The sequence below is a fragment of the Lagopus leucura genome, unplaced genomic scaffold (genome assembly GCF_019238085.1).
Source record: "Lagopus leucura isolate 7727_CA_CO unplaced genomic scaffold, USGS_WTPT01 Super-Scaffold_760, whole genome shotgun sequence".
In the NCBI taxonomy this organism is placed as follows: domain Eukaryota; kingdom Metazoa; phylum Chordata; class Aves; order Galliformes; family Phasianidae; genus Lagopus; species Lagopus leucura.
The window spans coordinates 7,030,549-7,049,419 of NW_024962257.1; the positions used below are offsets into that span (position 1 = coordinate 7,030,549).

General features: G+C 49.5%; 1 protein-coding gene across 1 annotated transcript in view; it reads left to right on the top strand.

The window, feature by feature from the left end:
* Nucleotides 1-17,745, top strand: part of HS3ST4 (heparan sulfate-glucosamine 3-sulfotransferase 4) — a 43,684-nt gene extending 25,939 nt beyond the window's left edge. Inside the window, exon 2 of the mRNA XM_042864552.1 lies at nt 16,525-17,745. Within this exon, the coding sequence (XP_042720486.1) occupies nt 16,525-17,161 (637 nt within the window). The 3' untranslated portion in view covers nt 17,162-17,745. The remainder of the gene's footprint in view (nt 1-16,524) is intronic.
* The last annotated feature ends 1,126 nt before the right edge of the window (nt 17,746-18,871 follow it).

An 18,871-nucleotide genomic window follows, 5' to 3' on the forward strand; every position in this document is an offset into this window, starting at 1 on the left:
TAATTCATCTGCTAAAAAACGCCCTCACTGCTGAGCAGGAGCACTCTCCCTCTGTGTTCTCTGCACAGAAGTTGGGCACTTCAAATATTCAGCAGCGCCCCGAGGCCCCAGGAATGGGCTGACGTGAAGTGCATCACCTGCCAGACAGAATTGATTCAGACTCTGTCTTATCTGAAATAGCACCAGCCCGAACCAAGTGTGAGAAAGACACTCCACTTAACAAGCACAATTAGGGCTGCATGGCTGTGTAATACAGTGGTAGGAAAGGAGCTTAGCAAGAGTGATTAATTTCCTTGTAATGCCACGCGCTGTGGCTGGACTCAATGTCTGCCTCTGGCACAGCGCAAGCTGACCCCAGCTGTGTTTTATTATAACCCCAATTTGCTGGAAACTTTCTGGAAACTTTCAGGTACATCAGGGTGATGTTTCCTCTGTGGTTTTTTGTGACTTGTGGGAATGCAGTGCAGCTGCCAGGCTCAGCCCTGGGTGCTCTGTGCGTGGCACCCAGCACCAGGTGGGCACAGAACCAGGGGGGCCTCTGCACCAGAGCTGTGCTGGGTGTGCATCAGACAGGGAGGTGGTGGTGTGGCCATGGTGCTTTCTGGGTTTGAATTAAGCTGTTCACAGAAAGGAATTAATTTTCTGCTGGGCTGTTTTTGTTTCCTTCCATGCAGCTTTGGGGCTGCTCCCTCTCCTTCCCGCTGTGCTCCCTTGGCTCCGTGCACTGAGCCCTCTCCAAGGCACAGAGATGCACTTGATCTCTGCAGTGCTGGGTCCCTCCTTCTCTTGGCAAGTGCAGGAAATTTTATTGGCTGTTTGCTAACGAAGATGGAAATTAACGTGATTATTTTGCATCGTAATTGGCAGCATGTGTGGTGAAGAGATCAAAATGCAGAGAAACGGAGAGTGGTGGGGTTTAGTGAAGTGAAGCTGAGGTCAGGGCCCTGCTAACCCTGGTGCAACCCCATGGCCACAGGTGGAACATGCTCTGTTTGTGCTATAGATGGGCACTGGGTGCTGTGGTGCAGCCCTGGGTGCCCCGTGGGCCCCTGCAGACAGCGGCAGTGGAAGCCTTCCCTCCCATGGGTTCTGCCACAGTGCTGTGATGGGGAGAAGGATTTGAAAGGTAAAGGTGGGTTCATCTGAACTGTGTCCAATCTACCCACCTAAGAATAGCCTCACTTCAGGGGGTGACTGGTTTTCACCCTCCCCCTTTCACACATTTATAGCACTCTTGGTTCTCCTCCTGACTGTCCCAAAGCTGCATCTGTTACCAGAGGCAGTGATGGCTGGTGATCAATGCAAGCGGTGATTGACTGTGATTTATGCCCTGGAGTCATGCAGAGCCTGGTTTTTATCCTTCAGCTCAAACCTACAGCTCTTCTGCATGGAAGCAGAAGTCCCAGATTTATTCACCTGCTCCTGTCCCTTGTTTATAGCAGGCCCTCTGCCTTCCTCTCACACCTGGCTATATTAGCTTTTATCAGATCATAAACCTGGCTCAGCAAAGCTGGGCTTTGTGTCAAGCACACTGTAATATTCTCAAAACACAGCCCTGGCAGTGCACGTCCTAATGCCAAATGTGCGGATCTCAGGATTACGTGGCAGAGCCCCTAACGTTCTGTCAGTCAGGATGCAGCAAATCCTGTAAGTGCAGGCACGGGCGAGCTTTTGTTCAGAGCATCACAATGGCAGGAAGCTTTCTCCCGTGTTTACTTTCCATTGCAGACATTTACATTTGGACCAATGAGCTGGGGATGTTTTCTTGCTGATTATAAGCGTGGCATTAGTATGCAGATGGAAATGCAAATCGGCCTAGATGAGACTTCCCGGATGGCAGTGGAAGTCAAGGGTTTCATCTAGCATAATCTTGGACATAGTTTAAGCTCCTCATAAACAGGAACACATAACCCGATGCAAAGACTTCACCTCAATAAACCTCCCTGTCAACAAATGCCGGGAGCCTATGTTTGCTTTAGCAATTGGATCAGGTAGTGTGCAGTGCAGGACGTGTCTGACGCCCAAGTCTCACCTCCACCAATCTCCTGCTGGGACGGCTCCCGGCATCCCGCAGTGTCCTGGGGTTTGGATGTCTGTATGGGCTTTTCTTGCGGCCATCCAGGAGTCTGACCTCGCTGTGTGGTCTGCTTGGCCACAGCCCTCTGGGTAATTGTTTCATGGTAAGAAACTAATTATCTTCTCTGTGCCGGGTACGGGGATTGCTGGCAGCCCCTGCTGCTTTCCTTCAGTGCAGTGGCCAAAGGAGCACAGAGCCCCCAGTTCTGACAGGAGCTCACAGTGCCCCATGTTGTCAGGCTCCAGTCTCCAAACCCATCAATCACTCAGGAGCTGTGAATCCCATGATGTGAAGGCATGTGAGCCAGGTGCCAGCCATGGGAGACACAGCCTCATCCTGTGGTGCAGAGGATGGCTGTCCCCTGCCCCTTTACCCCCCAAGCATCTTTCTAAGGCATTGCCTCCAGAGATCATAGAATCATAGAATCATAGAATCACCAAGGTTGGAAAAGACCTAAAAGATCATCCAGTCCAACCGTTCACCTATTCCCAGTAGCTCCCACTAAACCATGTCCCTCAACACAACATCCAGCCTTTCCTGAACACTCCCAGGCTCGGTGACTCCACCACCTCCTTGGGCAGTCCATTCCAGTGCCTGACCACCCTTTCTGAAAAGTAATACTTCCTCATGTCCAGCCTGAATCTCCCCTGCTGTAGCTTGAAGCCATTCTCTCTGGTCCTATCACTAATGACACGAGAGAAGAGGCCGACCCCCAGCTCACTACAACCTGGTATGGTATCTCCCATGCAACAGTGCCCTGGTGCCATCAGGCTGCAGCTCTGTGGCAAGCAGTAGGGTCTCAGACACAGAGCGGCAGCAGTACAGCAGCAGCAGCAGAGCAGCCTCTTGCTGTGTGAGCACTTAATTAGCCTCTGTGCTCATGGCCCAGCCCCCAGGAGTCTTGTGTAGGAGTTGTGGGGACCAGAAAACTTCTTCAGCAACAACAAGCAAGGAGGCTGTGCACTCCCCAGCCTTCCTTCCAGCTCTGGAAAGCCTTCAGACCCAGACCGTGAGCCAAGGAATGCTGGCAGCACCAGGCAGCTGAGCACAGCCCTCACTGCTCCATCCTTGTGCATAAATTACCTCTGGGCTCTGAGCTAAACAAAGGGACCTGAAATAATTCTGCATTTTAATAAAGTCAGCATTCGTGCCTCTGTTGTCCTTATAGAATGAGAATTTGCATTTCTTCCTGCCAGCTCGCTCTGCACAGCCTGCTGGTACTGGAGATCAGCTGCGTGCTCCTGCGCTCCCCACCATGGACAGAGTTACATTTTATTGCTTAATCACTGTTACAACAGAAAGACAGGGTAGAGCTGCTCCCAAACCCCCAGAATAGAGATCCTATGAATGTATTAAAAGTCAATGGGCAAGTTCCTCTAAAAGGTGGCAGTCCCCAGAACAGTTCTGCTAGTGACCTGCATGTCCCCCACCTCCCCATGCTGCTCTCCCCCTGTGCCCAGAGCTGCAGGCAAGCCTGCACCCAATTCACCCAGCCCCTTCTCTCCAAATGTCCCTTTCTGTTCAGATCTCTGCAGTTTTGGCACACATTCCCCTCGTGACGAAGCCGATGCCACTGCATCAGCTCAGTACTGAGGATGGCACAGAAGGGCTCTGCCTTTCTCAGTGGGATGCAGTACTGTGGTTACAGCACCAATGTGTCCCACCAAAGGCTGCGGGGCCGTATTGCAGTTAGGGGCACCCTGCGTGCTCCCAGGATGATTCCCTTCTCATCACAATGTGCTGGTAGCCTGCAGACCCCATCCACCAATCCCCCATTCCCGTGCCCCTCTGCTGCACGGCTGCCCCGGGGACTATGCTGCAGGGAGAGCCCTGATGGTGGCTTTCAGCATGTTCAATTACTGTCAGTTAATGATGATGAATTTGCAATTAAGGGTCTCCAAAGGGTACTGCATATGTTAAATAAATATTGATCTTTCATTTGTGGCCACAGATATATTACCCCAGTTACAGGAAATGCAGCGGTGGTGGGAGCGAGGCTTGCAGCCCCACAGAGGAAGGTGCCCCTGAGCTCTCAATGACTGCCAGAAGTTCTGGGCCTGTGTGCAAGGAGAATCCCTGGGACAACATCACCCACCAGCTGCTGTGTGGGAAACCCCAGTGGGGTGAGGCTTGGGCTGGGACTCCTTGGGCTGAGGCTGCAGTGGGGCTGCATGATGCGGCACCCAGAGGCCTTGTTACCAGCTGCCTCCCGCTGCCTGGGGTCATTAGGAAAAGATCAATTACTCCCTGACTCGTTTTCCCAGAACAGGAACAAAGAATTCAGTTTGTCTTTAAAGAGCCCCAAAACATCATTAAATAACCCAGAGAGCAGACTGCAGACCTCCAGGCTGCACATCTGACGTTCGTCTCTACTCACAAGAAATAACTGGGTTGAGGACATTTTCCCAGCTGCAAGGCAGTGCCCGGCTGAGCCATGTCCTCTTTAGCCTCTGCTCTGTGCAGGCAGTTCCAGATGCAGCTCGGAGTGTCTCAGGTCAGATACTTGCATTTCCCTCTATATGGAATGTGTTTTTCACCCTGGTTTTGGCTTTTGGTCAGCACTGCAGCTGGCTGAGCTGCTGCCACCAGTCCAGAACGCTGTCATCTCCTCATCCTGTCAGACATGTCTGCAAAGCTTTCTTTATGCTGCTGTTTTCTGACATCTTTCTGACTTTCCTGTCTGTAATGAGCACATTCTCCAAGATGCATTTTTCTAAAAATCTTTTATCAGTGAGTTGTTAGCTACACTGCTCTCCACATTTTCCAATTCCATCCCTATTTTTAACTTGTGCCTTTGAAGCATTTGTGACTGCTTTGTTGGTTCAGCAACGCATATCGGTGTGCTATCAATATTTCCATCAAAATCTGACCGTGCTTCTCAAGAGCCCTTCCTGCAGCGTGTCACAGGCCCATCATGGATTGGAGCACGGTGGGACAAAGCTGCAGCATGGCAGAGTCCTGCCTGGAGCCACGGCAGCAGGGAGGGCTGAGCAGCACGGTGCAGAATTGCACAGGGACAGGTACAGCAACAGCACTGATGAAGGGAAGGAGTAAAGGCCGGGTACAGCAGTGACTGTGAACATTGGCAAGAAATAGGGTTGTCTCTTCTGTATTATTTTCCTCTGGAGACACGGGGTTGTTTTTTTTTGTTTGTTTGTTTGTTTTCTGTGGTTGCTTCATCCCTTACAATAGCTGCATGGATACAGCCTTGCATGCAGACGTCTTTGCAGCACATCCATGTGTGAGCACACATCTGGAGGCTCTGCACATCCTTTCACATACCAAGGAGTGATGTCCACAATGACCACGTTTTTTTTTCCCTGTAAGTTCCCTCTGATTCCTCAACAAGTGATACTCAGGAGTCTGTGCAAACACCTAAACATGGTGTGAATCTATCCGAAATAATCACAGCCCATTGCTCTGCTCTTCTCCCAGCACATTCCCCACTGCCACCCCATTGCCAGGAGCTGGGCTCCCTTCTCAGCAGTGTGTTTCTTGGAAGCAGGCTCGCGAGAAGAATATTGTCTCTGGTTTTCTCTTTCATTTGAGGCATGTATTTAAAACGATGCTTTTGTTCCAAATGAATGAGTTGATTCATTCAGAAGTGCGGTTTCTGTTTTTGAATCAGCAGAGCTGTTTATGCTCACAGTGTCCATAAAACTGTTATTTTCGTCCTGACACTGATGCTTATGAATAAAATTTAGATCTCATTCAGAAGTACATTAGCTGTAGCTATTTGGCTTCTTGTTAAAGCATTAATTTTTATTGAGAAGACTACATAGCCAAGCAGTTCCTTCTCCATCTTACAGCAAACTAAGTACCTCAAAGTACAGAGTGCAAAAAGACAAAATTGCACACGTGCCTCCCTCACTGCTGCTGCTGCTCTAAGGCTGCAATGTTTGTTTCTGCTCCAGGACCTCCCCAGCTGTGCCGTGCTAACAGGAGGGGCTGGAGCATCCACATGGAGGTGAGCAGGGGCTCACAGGGCTGGCACTGTGTTCCCATGCTGAGTGCTGGGTGTGCCGAAGCCAATTAGCCATCCTGTGTATTTATTGCACTTATTTTGCTTGAAGCAAGCTGTTAAATGTCAAAAATACTTTATGATTTTAGCAGAAAGATAATTTTTAATAGATTCCACCTACAAAAAGGAGCTGACTGGCGGAATATTGAACTCGGGGAGATTTATTTTTAATTCACATCTCCAAACATCTGCGATGACCATTTGTTGCATTGCTCCCGGCTGATTAACGCTGCTGTCCCTCACCTGTCCTCCTCACTTGGTTCTGTGGCAGCCGTGGCCTCCCACATCCTATTAACCTCCTCTGCAGAGGGACAGCTGGCCAAACCCGAGGGGTCACCAGCAGTTGGTGCCATTTGCTGGGACAGCACGGTGAGACCTGAACTCCTTCTTAGAGGAGCTGATGAATGTGCGTAGTTTGTGTCTGACACCACAGGAGCAGTGCTACTCCTGATGGTGGCAGTGGGTGCCTCCTGGACCTACAGCCTGCCAGCATAGCACCAGGCTGCTGTGCCAAGTGCTTCTGCAGCAAAGTCAGCACAGAGATGTGCTCTTGGCACCTCTGCCTCTGGTTCCCCTAGGTTCATTCTACAGCAGTATCAGCAGTAACTTCCTGGTGCTGGGTGGAGCAATTAAGTGCTGTTCATAATGCAGCAGCTTCTGAAAATTAAGGTGATGTCCTTTTTTTCCCCTCAATAATTTGATGAGTTATTTTGAGGGATGCTAGATTTAATGGCTAAATCAATATGTGTATTTAGTGTTAGGCTTTATTTTAGTACTAAGTGACATGAGATAAGCAGACTTAGTGTTAATTGGTTTGTATTTAGCATTTATACTAATCAGAGTATGCAGTGCTGCCCAGGGCTCTTCAGCACTGGTAATTCTGTTTATCCAAACCAGGCGTTGTTTACTCTATTGACTGGAGTGGATTCAGTCTGTTTTTCCACCTACTTGAATGTTATACTGCATGTGTGAACTCGAGAAGGAATCCTGGCTAAGCCTGAGCTGCGCTGCACGCAGTGTACACACTATTGGAAGAAATGGCTGAGCAAACCCTGGAGAAACCAAAACGTTAACATGCACCGGTGCTGACAAAGTCACTACATGGAGACTCCAGTGTTGCAAGTAAACAGCATTTATTTTCACTTCCGGACTATTTCTCTGCCTCTCCCCTGAAGCCCACAGGAGGTGCGATGAGCCATGCTCCCCTTCCAAACTCACTGCCTGCCTCAATCAAGACAGAACTGCTGTCACCCTGTGCATCAGATGAATCCACAGCTGCAGCCAAGCTCTGCTTGCCGGGGTTACAGTGCTCTGTTTTCATGAACCATCAAGAGGAGATGGCCTTTATCCATAAGGCTTGGAGCACAGCTCCATGCTGCTGCCCAAGCTCCGGCTTCCTAGAGCAGTGCTAAGCACCTGGAAATGGGGGCAGTGCCAGCAGCCCCAGCAGCTGCATCCCGAGCCCTTCTCAGGGTCTGTGCTGCACACCCCACACACCTCACAGAGGGACAAGCAGATTTATGGGCAGCAGCAGTGCAAGCAGAGCCCGCAGAGCTGGTTTTTGGGAGGGAGGTCAGGTGCACCGCAGACAATTCAATCTGCTCGCTGCTCGGAGCTGTGCTGAGAGGCAGAACAAGATGAAACCGCTTTTATTTTGCAAAGTGTGATTTTATTGATTTCAGCCAAACAAGCCCTAACCTGGTGGCGGTGCCCCTCTGGCACCCTTTGCTTGGAAGGGTCCATGCACATCTGCAGAGGAGGGAAGCCCAGAGCCTCCCATGTCGGAGCTGCAGCAGCATTCTGACAGTCCCGAGATGGACGTTACATCGCTGCTGTGAGGACAGTGTGGGGACGGCGCTCAGTGAGGGGAGGAAGCTCTGCTGCACCATTCACACTGACTGTGTGATCCGAGTCAGAATGAGAATCATAAATCTTGATTATTCTCTGTCTCAGCTGATTTGAACCAAATGCCTTGGACAGGGATATAGTTCACATCTCGCTGAAAACTGCAAAAAAACTGATTAAATGTACAAACTGATATAAATAGCACTCTATCTGCGTTAATGCCCAAACTGTCACTGCTTGGGGAGAAGATGCTGCGTGGACGGGGCTTTCTGTCCTGGCCAAGAACAGCTCCATGAGTATTTTTGGAAGCGGCTTTCTCCCTGCTTCCATTTATTTTGGTACTTTGTTCCTGTGATGCTGGCTGTTATTATGGTGCTGTCAATTACAGATGGCATCTCTGATTCTGATTGCACTTTGCTTACAATTAAGCATCCTATAGAAAAATGGAAATGCCGGGTCATTAACATAAAGTAATAATAAGGTAAACCATTCAATTATGGAGGGAAAAACATTTTGAATAATAAGGATATTGTATGCCTAAAAGACATTCAGATGCCAGTGTATTATCATTTTTGCATACATAATAAATGAACTGAAACCCCAAAATAATCGACATGAGCACATCAATGGCTGTGCACTCTGCAGCAGCCCAGCTGGCATCGCTCTCTCATGGGTCAGAAGAGCAGCACCTGGGTGGGAGGAGTGCAATCCCAGGTCTGTAGAATCCTTGGCAGGGCTATGGGAGGACTCAGTCGCCCTGGGGCTCACCTCTCTCCTGACCAGCACAAGGTATGCTGGCTGCAGAAGCTGGATGCATTGTGCCTGCATGTGCCTTGCTGCACACATTAACAAGTGAAAAGTTGTTTGTTTTGGAACAAGTGAGAGGTTAATGCAAGAGGGGAGGTCTGGCCTCAGTGTTTAAATGCATGGGTTTGGGACTGGCTCTTCCCTTCCACATCTGTTGTTAACCCTGTCGCTGTAATGCAGGAGCCTGTCCTGCCATCCACATGGCCAGGGCATTCAGTACTGCTGGACCTGCACTGATCCATCTTGCCTAAACCAGAAATCAAACCCATAATCACACAGAGCTAGATGCTCCTACCCTGCCTCTGAAAAGCCCGGTGCTTCTGTGACAGCATTTGGCAGCTGTTTTGTGTCAAACCTTTCTGTGTCAGTGGAGTGGGAGCCCTTCTTTCCACGTGGCTCATCAGCGCGCAGAGCTTGGCACAGGGTGCGTACAATCACTGCTGTTATTCAGCCTCTTCTGCAGATATTGCTGCTCTTGTTGTCCTTCCATAACAATTCCATCCTTTTAGTTGTTGATGGCTCTCTTATTACTCTGGCACTGTGTTAGGATAACATCCAGATACATCTGAAAAGTGCAATTTATTTACTGTTTTGTGTTTTTTTTTTTTCCCTGCAAAGCTTTTAGCATGATATAGCAGCAGCGCTTGCACTTAAGCAGCCATTATTTTCAGGATCTTTTCCTGGTAGAAGTAAATTTTTCCAGAAGATGAAATTCTTCATGATGTATAGATCTATATTAATACATCTTAATGTTCTACTTTTGTGATCTTCCTTCTCAGGAAGGGCCCATCTCTGGTAAACAGGAAAGATCTCCCAGTTTTGTTCCATCAGTATTCAGAGTGGTTTGAGCAGATGGGGGAACAGCAGTGAGGAGGAGCACCCCGGTCCCCAGAGGGTTGCAGTGCTGGTGACACTGCTGTGTGCTGCTGCTCTGCTGCACTGCTTTCCTTCTCCACCGTGGGAAGAACATCAATAACATCCAGGTCTTCTCTCTTCCTCGTGTGATGATATAAAGTAAATGAGGTGGCATGAAAGGGACTTGCACTGAAGAGAGGTCCATGCCTAACAGGGAAAGCACAGAGCCAGACCCATTGCAGCAGATAAACTTGGCTTGGAAATCCATTGCCAGCAGTTGCAGCACCTTCACTCTTCCAGCAGTCCGTGTTTGTGGCATGTGCAAGAGGGGGCATCCATGCTCCTTCTTCTTTGCTATGGCTGTGATTAATACAGTAATTAAATCTGATAGACAATGCTGACATATTCCCCGTGAATAGCATTGCTACACTTCTGCAGGGAACAGCAGTGAGAGTCAAAACAGTTATGACTGCAGTGGGGTTTGCAATATGTGTGCTTCCAGGCTTCTTCACTACCTGCTTTGTGACTGAGCAATGACCAGCAGTAAGTCAGACATGAAAATTGGAGAGATCTGGTCGAATTCATCCTTGATAAAACAATGTTGTGCTGAACGTGCACCTTCACCTGCAGAATTGAGATTGTTTTGCAAAGCTAAAGCTGAATGATGCTGAGGGCCGTGGTTCTGCAAAGCATCTGTCAGCAGCTTGCAGAGTGTTTATGAGTGTTTATAAGGCGGGCAGCTCATGGGGACAGCAGTTCACCATGGCTTCTGGTGAGGAGGGCAGCTCCTCGCCATAGGAAGGCACTGAAATTGTGGCAATGCTCATCTGACACTCTGTGATTTCTGTGTGAGCCATGCTGTCAGATGGGCGAGGGATTTCAGAACAAGGCAACAGCCATGTCCCCAAGGAGATCCACTTGAGGAAAGAACAGAAGAAAGCAAGATTTAGCATTAAGATCATAATTTCAGATTACATTGTGCTCACATCAACCATCTACATACATAAGAGTCTTTGAGGAACACAAGGCAGTAATAGCTATCCAAGCCAGCCTGAACAGCGAGGGTTATTTTTAATTGCAACTGAATGGATCTAACCTTGTGATGTATGCTCATAAAGCATTGCTGGATTAATATGGGTTCCATAGTCGCTTCTGCTTAAAAGACTTTAATGGATCAGCTTAGTTCTCTGCTCCACGATTATAGCGTCCTTACCCGCCTATCATGCATGAGCCAGATGGTCCTGGTGAAATCAGAGTGTATTTATATTTTTGTCTGCTCTCAGCCAGCTGCCCACTGATTTTGGTGCTCAGTGGTAGGAGGAGAGGAGCATCCCTGGGTGAGGTTCGCATCCCTTTCCCATAGTCCCAGCATTTCCTCCCCAGGAGGAGCCAGGCTGAAGTGGGTTCAGCCGCGTCTCAGTGTGCGGGGGGATGCTTTCAGTTCTGTTGGTGGTGAGAGCCATTAAGATGGTACAAGCACTGTAGAGATCCCGAGCGATGCTTATAAACCTCTGAATCCCTGACAGAATCAGTAGTGGGCTCTCAGGAGTCGCTCCTTATCCAGGCCAACACCAGCACATGCCAATGAGCCATTAAAGATTTTGCGTTTTGCAGAGACACAAAATTTGTTTCCTTGCGTCTGTTGGGCTCTGGACTGTGCTGGCCAATGAACTGTGGCATTGAAAATAGCCCGCACTCCAATGTCATTGCCCTCTGCCACTGAGGGATGCAGGGATGGGCCGGCAGCGCTGTGTGTGTGGGCATGGCCCCGAGGGCAGCTCCACCAGCCTGGCAGCAGCACGCAGTGCCCACTGGCTCGGGCCTTGACCCCGCTGTTTACGTTTGGTTCCTCTTTGATAACTTTGCTATTGACACAGTTTCAAATTTGGCATTTTGGTTACCATAGCAACTCGATACTTCCATTCTCTGATCAGATCGGCTTGCAGTTAGTCAACACGATGTTAGCACCTCCGTTGTTATGGCAACCGGAGACCATTCTCCATCGCTCCGCTGCCGTGGTGCAGGAGGGGGCTTGGTGGGCACACATGGGTGGTGGGAACAATGCTGGGGGCGTTGCCATGCCCTGGGTGCTTCCAACACATACAGCCCAGGAGGTGCTGGGGGGAGGCTTGGTGGGGAAGTGATTGGCACGAAGAGAGCATCCTTAGGCTTGCACACATGGGCTCTTTCCAACTGCCCCTCATGAGAACACTTAGCAGGGGCTCCAAGTGGCTTTGTGAACTGTGGGACTAAGGAAAGCTGCTCGTTTGCTGCAAAAAGCACAGTCCCATGCACTTCTTATTTCTGGGTGTTACATCTGCAGGAGCAGAGCTACTGGTGCAGGGCTGGGGTCTCCCCATTCTTCTACATTGGGGTTGCAATGGCTCCCAGGCCGTGCAGCTGACACAGAGCATCTCCCAGGGATGTTTTGTTTCCCCCCTGTGCTGGCACTCGCTTTTCTGAAAGCGCCATGCAATTCATTGGGTGTTTTTTATTGAAACACATGTGCAAGCCATTTGAATTAGAGCAGCATGAATCTATTAGGCAGCGACAGATGCAAGTTTTGTGTCTCTTATTAGAAGGGATTGGATTCTGAGGTTTAGTGATGTGCAGAGGATTGGACTTTGGAGAGATTAAAATTATTTTCAGTGTTAAGCACAATATTTCTGAGCTAATGCACTCAGTCTTGAATATAGATTCACAGACCAAAAAGATTATAAAACATTAAACCTATGTAAATTCAGCTGTAAATTTATGTTTGAACGAATTCAACAAGAGATTTGACTTGGGGGCTTACAGCAAATAGGTTCTGCTTTTAATGCGCGCTGCAGCCCTCAGTAGCAATGCCGTTCTCCCCTTGAAAGTCCCACGCCTGCTGAATTACTGGCAGGTCACAGTTGACAGCTCAAGCAATTATACCAGAATGTGTTAATAATAAAATGGAAAATGACTTCATGTTTGTCTTTTGAAAGACAAAAGCAGATGTTTGCTCCGTGCAGAGGAGCTGCGGAGATGAGCTCCATGTGCAGGTGCTCCGTGGCAGCCCCTGGCCGTTGCCTGCTTCAGAGAGCATCATGCAGGTCCATGTCCTTCTCTGTGGTCCTCTGAGCCCTGGGTGCTGCCGTGAGCTTTTTCTCTCTTGTTGGGAACATGAAAATACCGCTAACAAAGACTCCTTTTGAGTGGGATTGCAGGAAACCTGCAACATCGTGCGCAAGCTGCCTACACAGAGATAAATGACAGCTGTGACTGAAGGAATAAACAAGATAATCTGGATTTAAATAAACCACAAGGGGATTTTGGCAACATGCAAATTCACAAATTTATAAAATGTATCCTTTGAAAATAAAGAGCTTTCTGAAGGCAGCAGTTAAGAACAATTACTGCAGCAGCCTTTTGCAAGGAGAGCTTACAGCTGCCCTTTGCCACCAACCATCAGGGACGGGGCAGCAAATGCACTTTGTGCCCGTCGCCACACAGCAGCCAGAGGATCTCTGGGAGGAGTGAGAGCAGCAGGTCCCTTATAGGGCTGTGGGGTGCTTGCCCTGTAACTTGCTGCCAGTGTACTGTCTGGAGCATTCTCGCTGCAGAGAGAAAGCTTAGAGGCTTTTTGTTGTTGTTGCTGTTGTTGGAACAGTTTATTGAAACTGTAATTTAAAGTAAGAGTGAAGTAAGTATAATACTAAGGCTCCCTCCTGGCTCCAGAGCAGAGGGAAGCAAAATCCTTGTTTACAGAACTGCCCATGAAGGGGTTTTGCCACAGTGTCGCATTGGTGGTGGGGGGGAGCTCTACTGCTGGCTGACACCCAGCGCCACAGGCAGCGGATGCTCCAGAATGACAGCGTGGGTGCAGGAGAGCAGCAGTGCTTCCTCTGAATTCAGATTAATTTTCATCTGTTGTAAAGCACTGTCATCTAAGAACCCACAAATAACAGTCGCATTCTGTAATACGAAGCAAACAAATCTAATGCTGGACCCTGCTGCCCAGGTAAATGTGGCAGCAGCTGCAGAGTGCTGCTGGTGTTGGAGCAAATGCAGTGCAGCTGCTGTCAGCAGCCCCTGCTTTCCAGCTGCACAGCATCAGCACAGGGTGCAGAGCCCAGCCAACTCTTGCTTCTCAGAGCTTTCAGTTCCAGCATCCACAGACATTTGCAGAACAGCATCTTGTCAGATAGGAGCCCAGATACCAAGATGTATTACTCTGAAACAATCATTTAGTGGTTGTGGCCGGACTGATTTGTGTTGTAGTGGAGATGCCAAGCGGCCGTGAGCGATGTGAAGCAGTGCTGGGAGCTCCCCAGGGCCCCACAGCTCCGTGCTGCGGAGCAGACTGGGGTGGCAGGGAGGGCTCTGCCCCTGCCACACCAGGGTCATACCAGGTGGTGGCAGAGGGCCCCTCGAGCACTATTGTCTGAGTGTACATCACTTACAGGCCAGCAGAGCTTTTAACATCTCATAATTGCCACATTTTGACATTTGACAGCCTGCTGCTTGCTGCCAGCGTGTCTGACTCAGAGGAGCCTACAGCAGCCAAGTCTGTCTGTGCAGGCCCCTCCGTATGCTCAGACAATTGCATAGGAAAACGCTTATCCTGTCTGAGAAAGCATAAACAAGTGTGCATGGGTCTTGAGTTAATGGAACACCACGGGGTAATGGTGTTCTCTACCTGTCTGGCAGTCCATTTGCACCATAGAAGGACTTCTGTGCGCTGCTACCTTCTATTAGTGACCAGTGCCAAGCCAGGGGACCCAGGAAGGACACCTCCCAGCAACTGCCTGGTGGTGGACCCCAGTTGCCCCCCGATCAGCTGTAGTTAATTTGCACTGTATACAGAACAGCCAGAAGCAGTGAGCTGTGGTTAACTTGTGATAGAATCAGTTAAAAAGGAAACACAGAGAGATTGCTAGCTGTACATGATGACAAAATAACTATTTTGTTGAGGAAGGAACAGAATAGCAACACATCAATTTTGGTAATTAATGGTTCAATAGAATTCTGTTGTTGGAACGCCCTGGACAAAGTCACAGGAAGAGTCTTTATTCCCTGGTTCCAGTTCTTCCCCTTGCTCCCCTCCCTGTTCCTGAGGCTGTTCCCAGCTCCCAGCTCAGTCCCAGCCATTCACTCCTGTGCCGTTTGGCTGCTGCTCCTCCTGCAGGTGTGGGCTCTTCTGGAAGTGCATTGGTCTGTCAGAGCAATATTATCTCCCTGGGCTGCAAACTGCTGCCAGGTACTGCTGACATGGCTGCCAGGTGCTGTCCTGAGGGCTGCAGACTGGAAGTAGCATCACACCAGAGCCGTTCTCCTTTCCTGCAGGGATGTTTGTGTGGGTGCTGGATCCCTTTAGGAATGCCACCCTCTGGTTCTGCAGCATCTCCAGTCTCCTGCTGCTGGCTTCATGTTAATCCCTTCTGGCTTTTCTTAGAGGAAAACATCTTGAGATGCATTGTTGCACAGCTGTGGTCGATGCCACTGCAGGGGCGGGGTGGGCTGGGATGAGGCACAGGGCAGCTGCTGGCATTCAGCAGGTACAGTCATGAGGCACAGTGACAGAAATATGTGTCTGGGCCTCGTCTGGCAGAAAGCTCTGCTTGGAGCCCTCAGCTGTGTAATTCCATGAACTGACTGCTTCCGAGTGCTCTGCTGCTTGACGTCAGCATCGCTGCGGTCGCTGGTGCCCAAGGTGCTCTCACTGAACCAGTCGCAGCCATTCACATTGTTTCCTCAGCATATGTTTGAACTAAAAATAGTGAGAATGCAATGGGATTATCCTGCAAGACCCTGAGCACCTCCTTCTGTGCTGCTGCCTCACACCTGCTCAGTGCTGCAGGATCCAGTGGGTCACACAGCCAGACTGTATTCCCCCCCCTCCCCCCCCCCCCCGCTTCACCCCCCCATCCCGCTGCATCCTCCCACCCTACTGCATCTCATGCCCAGCATCCCCATAAGGCAGAGGGTGCTCGGGACAAATTAGCAAACAGCACGTTAAACAAACTGCACTTGGTGTGGGTGTGCATATGTGCAAGTATTTCAAAAGGTTAAGAAAAAATATTGTTGGAGCACACTTAAAAAACAATCAGTCCTTGTGCTTGTGAAACCTTTAAGCCTACACGCCGTGGTACTGAATGCTCGCACAGTGAGACCGTGACAGCTGCCAGGGCTGGGAAGGGGATGCAGCACTCTTGCAGGGACATCGCTTCACGTCTTCTGCCTTGCTATGGGGGCAGCTGGGACAAGTATTTACCTCTTTGTTTTCTTAGATATAACTGCTATCTTGTTGCAGTTTCATTTTACAGTATGGTAATATGCTATCCAGGAAAGTCTTGCTACATGCTAATTTATCCGGTAGGCAAATTCCTTTTGGCTAATAAAAGTGCTTGCACAGGAAGCTCAAAACCCAGCAGCAATTAATTATTGACAGAGCATGTGAATTAGAGATAAAAGAAAAGTCATTCTTTCTCACACACAAGATAGTAAATAAATTTAATTATTGTACTAGAAGCAGGGGATCTTACTCTGTATTAAGTTTTATTAGCTGAGACATTTAAAAGCATGTCATCATAACAAAAAGGTCTTGTGTAATCCTAACTGCACCACTCTGGTACAAGGCTCTGAAGTGAATAGACTTAATTGAGCAAATGGAAGCAGATGGCTTGTTGAACAGACAGGTATTGTACAGGTTTATTGTCAATTAACTTTTGTCTACACATGCCTATGGCGAATTGACTGTATAATGTGTTACCAAGGCTAATTTAACACTTCGAGTGCCCACCATATCTGGGGTCCGAGGGAGGACAAAACCAGAAGCACTTTGGTCCCCAGGCTCATGAGTTGAGTGGTGTCCCCATCATCATGCATGGGGCAGGAGGAGCTGCCGGTGTCCGCCCTCAGTTACTAACCCCCTCCCTCTGCTTCTGCTCAGGGACGTGATGCCCAAGACGTTGGAAGGCCAGATCACCATGGAGAAAACCCCCAGCTACTTTGTGACCAACGAGGCCCCCAGGCGCATCCACTCCATGGCCAAGGACACCAAGCTGATCGTGGTAGTTCGCAACCCAGTCACCCGTGCCATCTCGGACTACACGCAGACGCTCTCCAAGAAGCCAGAGATCCCCACCTTTGAGGTGTTGGCCTTCAAGAACCGGACCCTGGGGCTGATTGACGCTTCCTGGAGCGCCATCCGCATCGGCATCTATGCGCTGCACCTGGAGAACTGGCTGCAGTACTTCCCCCTCTCCCAGATCCTCTTTGTCAGTGGTGAGAGGCTCATCACAGACCCAGCCGGGGAGATGGCCAAGGTCCAGGACTTCTTAGGCCTCAAGAGGATTGTGACAGAGAAACATTTTTATTTTAATAAAACCAAGGGGTTCCCCTGTCTAAAGAAGCCAGAGGACAGCAGTGCTCCTCGGTGCTTGGGCAAGTCCAAGGGTCGGACTCACCCCAAAATAGACCCTGACGTCATCCACAGACTGCGGAAGTTTTACAAACCATTCAATGTCATGTTTTACCAAATGACAGGCCAGGATTTCGAGTGGGAGCGGGAAGAAAGTGAGAAGTAACCAAGAAATCGGGAAGAGGGCTCTTTCCTTTTGAGATGTGAATCATCCTTAGAGACCCGGAACTCATGCAGGGCTGAAGGCTTGGGCTTGTAAGCACAACACTTGCGTGGTTGGGGCTGCAGCTGGAGGTGAACAGCATGGCCAGCTGTGAAACCTTGGTGATGTGTCACCTCTAGGGTGTTTGGCCTGGGCTCTATCCTCCTGAGGGATCAGGGAATGGGCAGGAAGAGAAGGTGTGGTGTGGGTCATGGGCACTTCGTGTCCACGTTCTGCTGCTGGCGTGTCCCTGTGCCACGCAGGCAGCAGCAGGAGGTGTGCAGAACCCAGCAGCACCACAAACCAGGAGGTCTGATTTCCCCTGCCCTGGCTTAAAGTTTTGCTCACGCAGCAGCATGAGATCTGGTGAATTCAGGCCGTGCATTCACAAGCACCTTGGCATTTGTATGTGGAAGGAATAAAGCCAGTTATGCTGCAAAGGAACTCTGTACAGAAACATAATTTGCACCAGATGTTCCAGTTACTTGTTGCACTAAAACTCGTATTTACCAAGTGCCACAAATCCTGGGCGCGATTCTCCTCTCACTGGTGACCGCTGCTCTACTGATGGAAGAGAACTGTTCTGATGTATGGGGAGAGAACCTTTCTAATTTATAGGGCTGCTCAGTGAGACCAGAATCGGGGCTTTCCCCCCACATCCCAAGGCCTCACTGCAGGTCTTGGGCACTGCCTGGGGGCCGGGCACTCTCCATGGGATCCCGGCCATGGGGACAGCTTTCCCACCGTGGCCCTGGGATTGTGGCTCATGTGCACCTCGTGGACCTGCTCCTGCTGCTGGCTGCTGCCAACGGGCTGTGCGAAGTCCTGAAGCAGCCTTTGTCTTCACTTCAAATCCGTTACAAAAAAGCAATTAATTCCCAGGGTGAGCACTGCTCCACAAACATATGTGTGTGTTCTAGTGGAAATGACCGAGTCGTACGCTCAGCCAAATTTGCAAATCCTGGTAGACGCTATGGAACAAACCCATATCTTAACTGAATCCTCAGCAGTGCACTGAGAGCTGCACGCTGGGACCGGCGGAGAGCAAGGCAGCAGCACTTGGAAACAGCTGCTGTTTTCCTGACCATTATCGAGAGAAAAACAGAAAGAGAGAAAGCAAAAAAAAGTGAAGAGCTATTGCTCCCCTTGTACGGGTGATTTCTAGCACAAGTGTTGCTCCTGTCCTCCTGTAGTACTGCGGCTGCTGCACAGCTGCCAGTGCCTCACGGGAGCAGCAGAGATGCACTGTGAGGTGGCTTTGGGAGGACCAGGACTCAGTTCTGATTATGGTGGGAAGAAAACCCCACTGATCCAACTAACCAAATGAAATCAGTGTTTCATTAGCTAAAAAGCTGAACCTGCTCTGGGTTTCATGGTCTGTCGTGTGGTTCATTACACTAAAGGCAGTGCTGGTGCCTTGGACCGGGAGAAGAAAGAGCTGGATTCATTCTGAAAATTGCACTGTGTAGGGGTACAGCACAGCTCTGTGCTGAGCAGCTCCCTACTGAAGTTACATCAGCTTCCATCGTTCTGGATTAGGTTTCAAAGCAGCTCCTGTCCTGGCATAACAGTTTTTTACTGATCCTCAGACCCCCAAATTATTGTGTGATAATTGGAAGTATGTAATAGGAATAACCTCATGGTGTGTCACATGCTGTTAAAATGTCATACCTT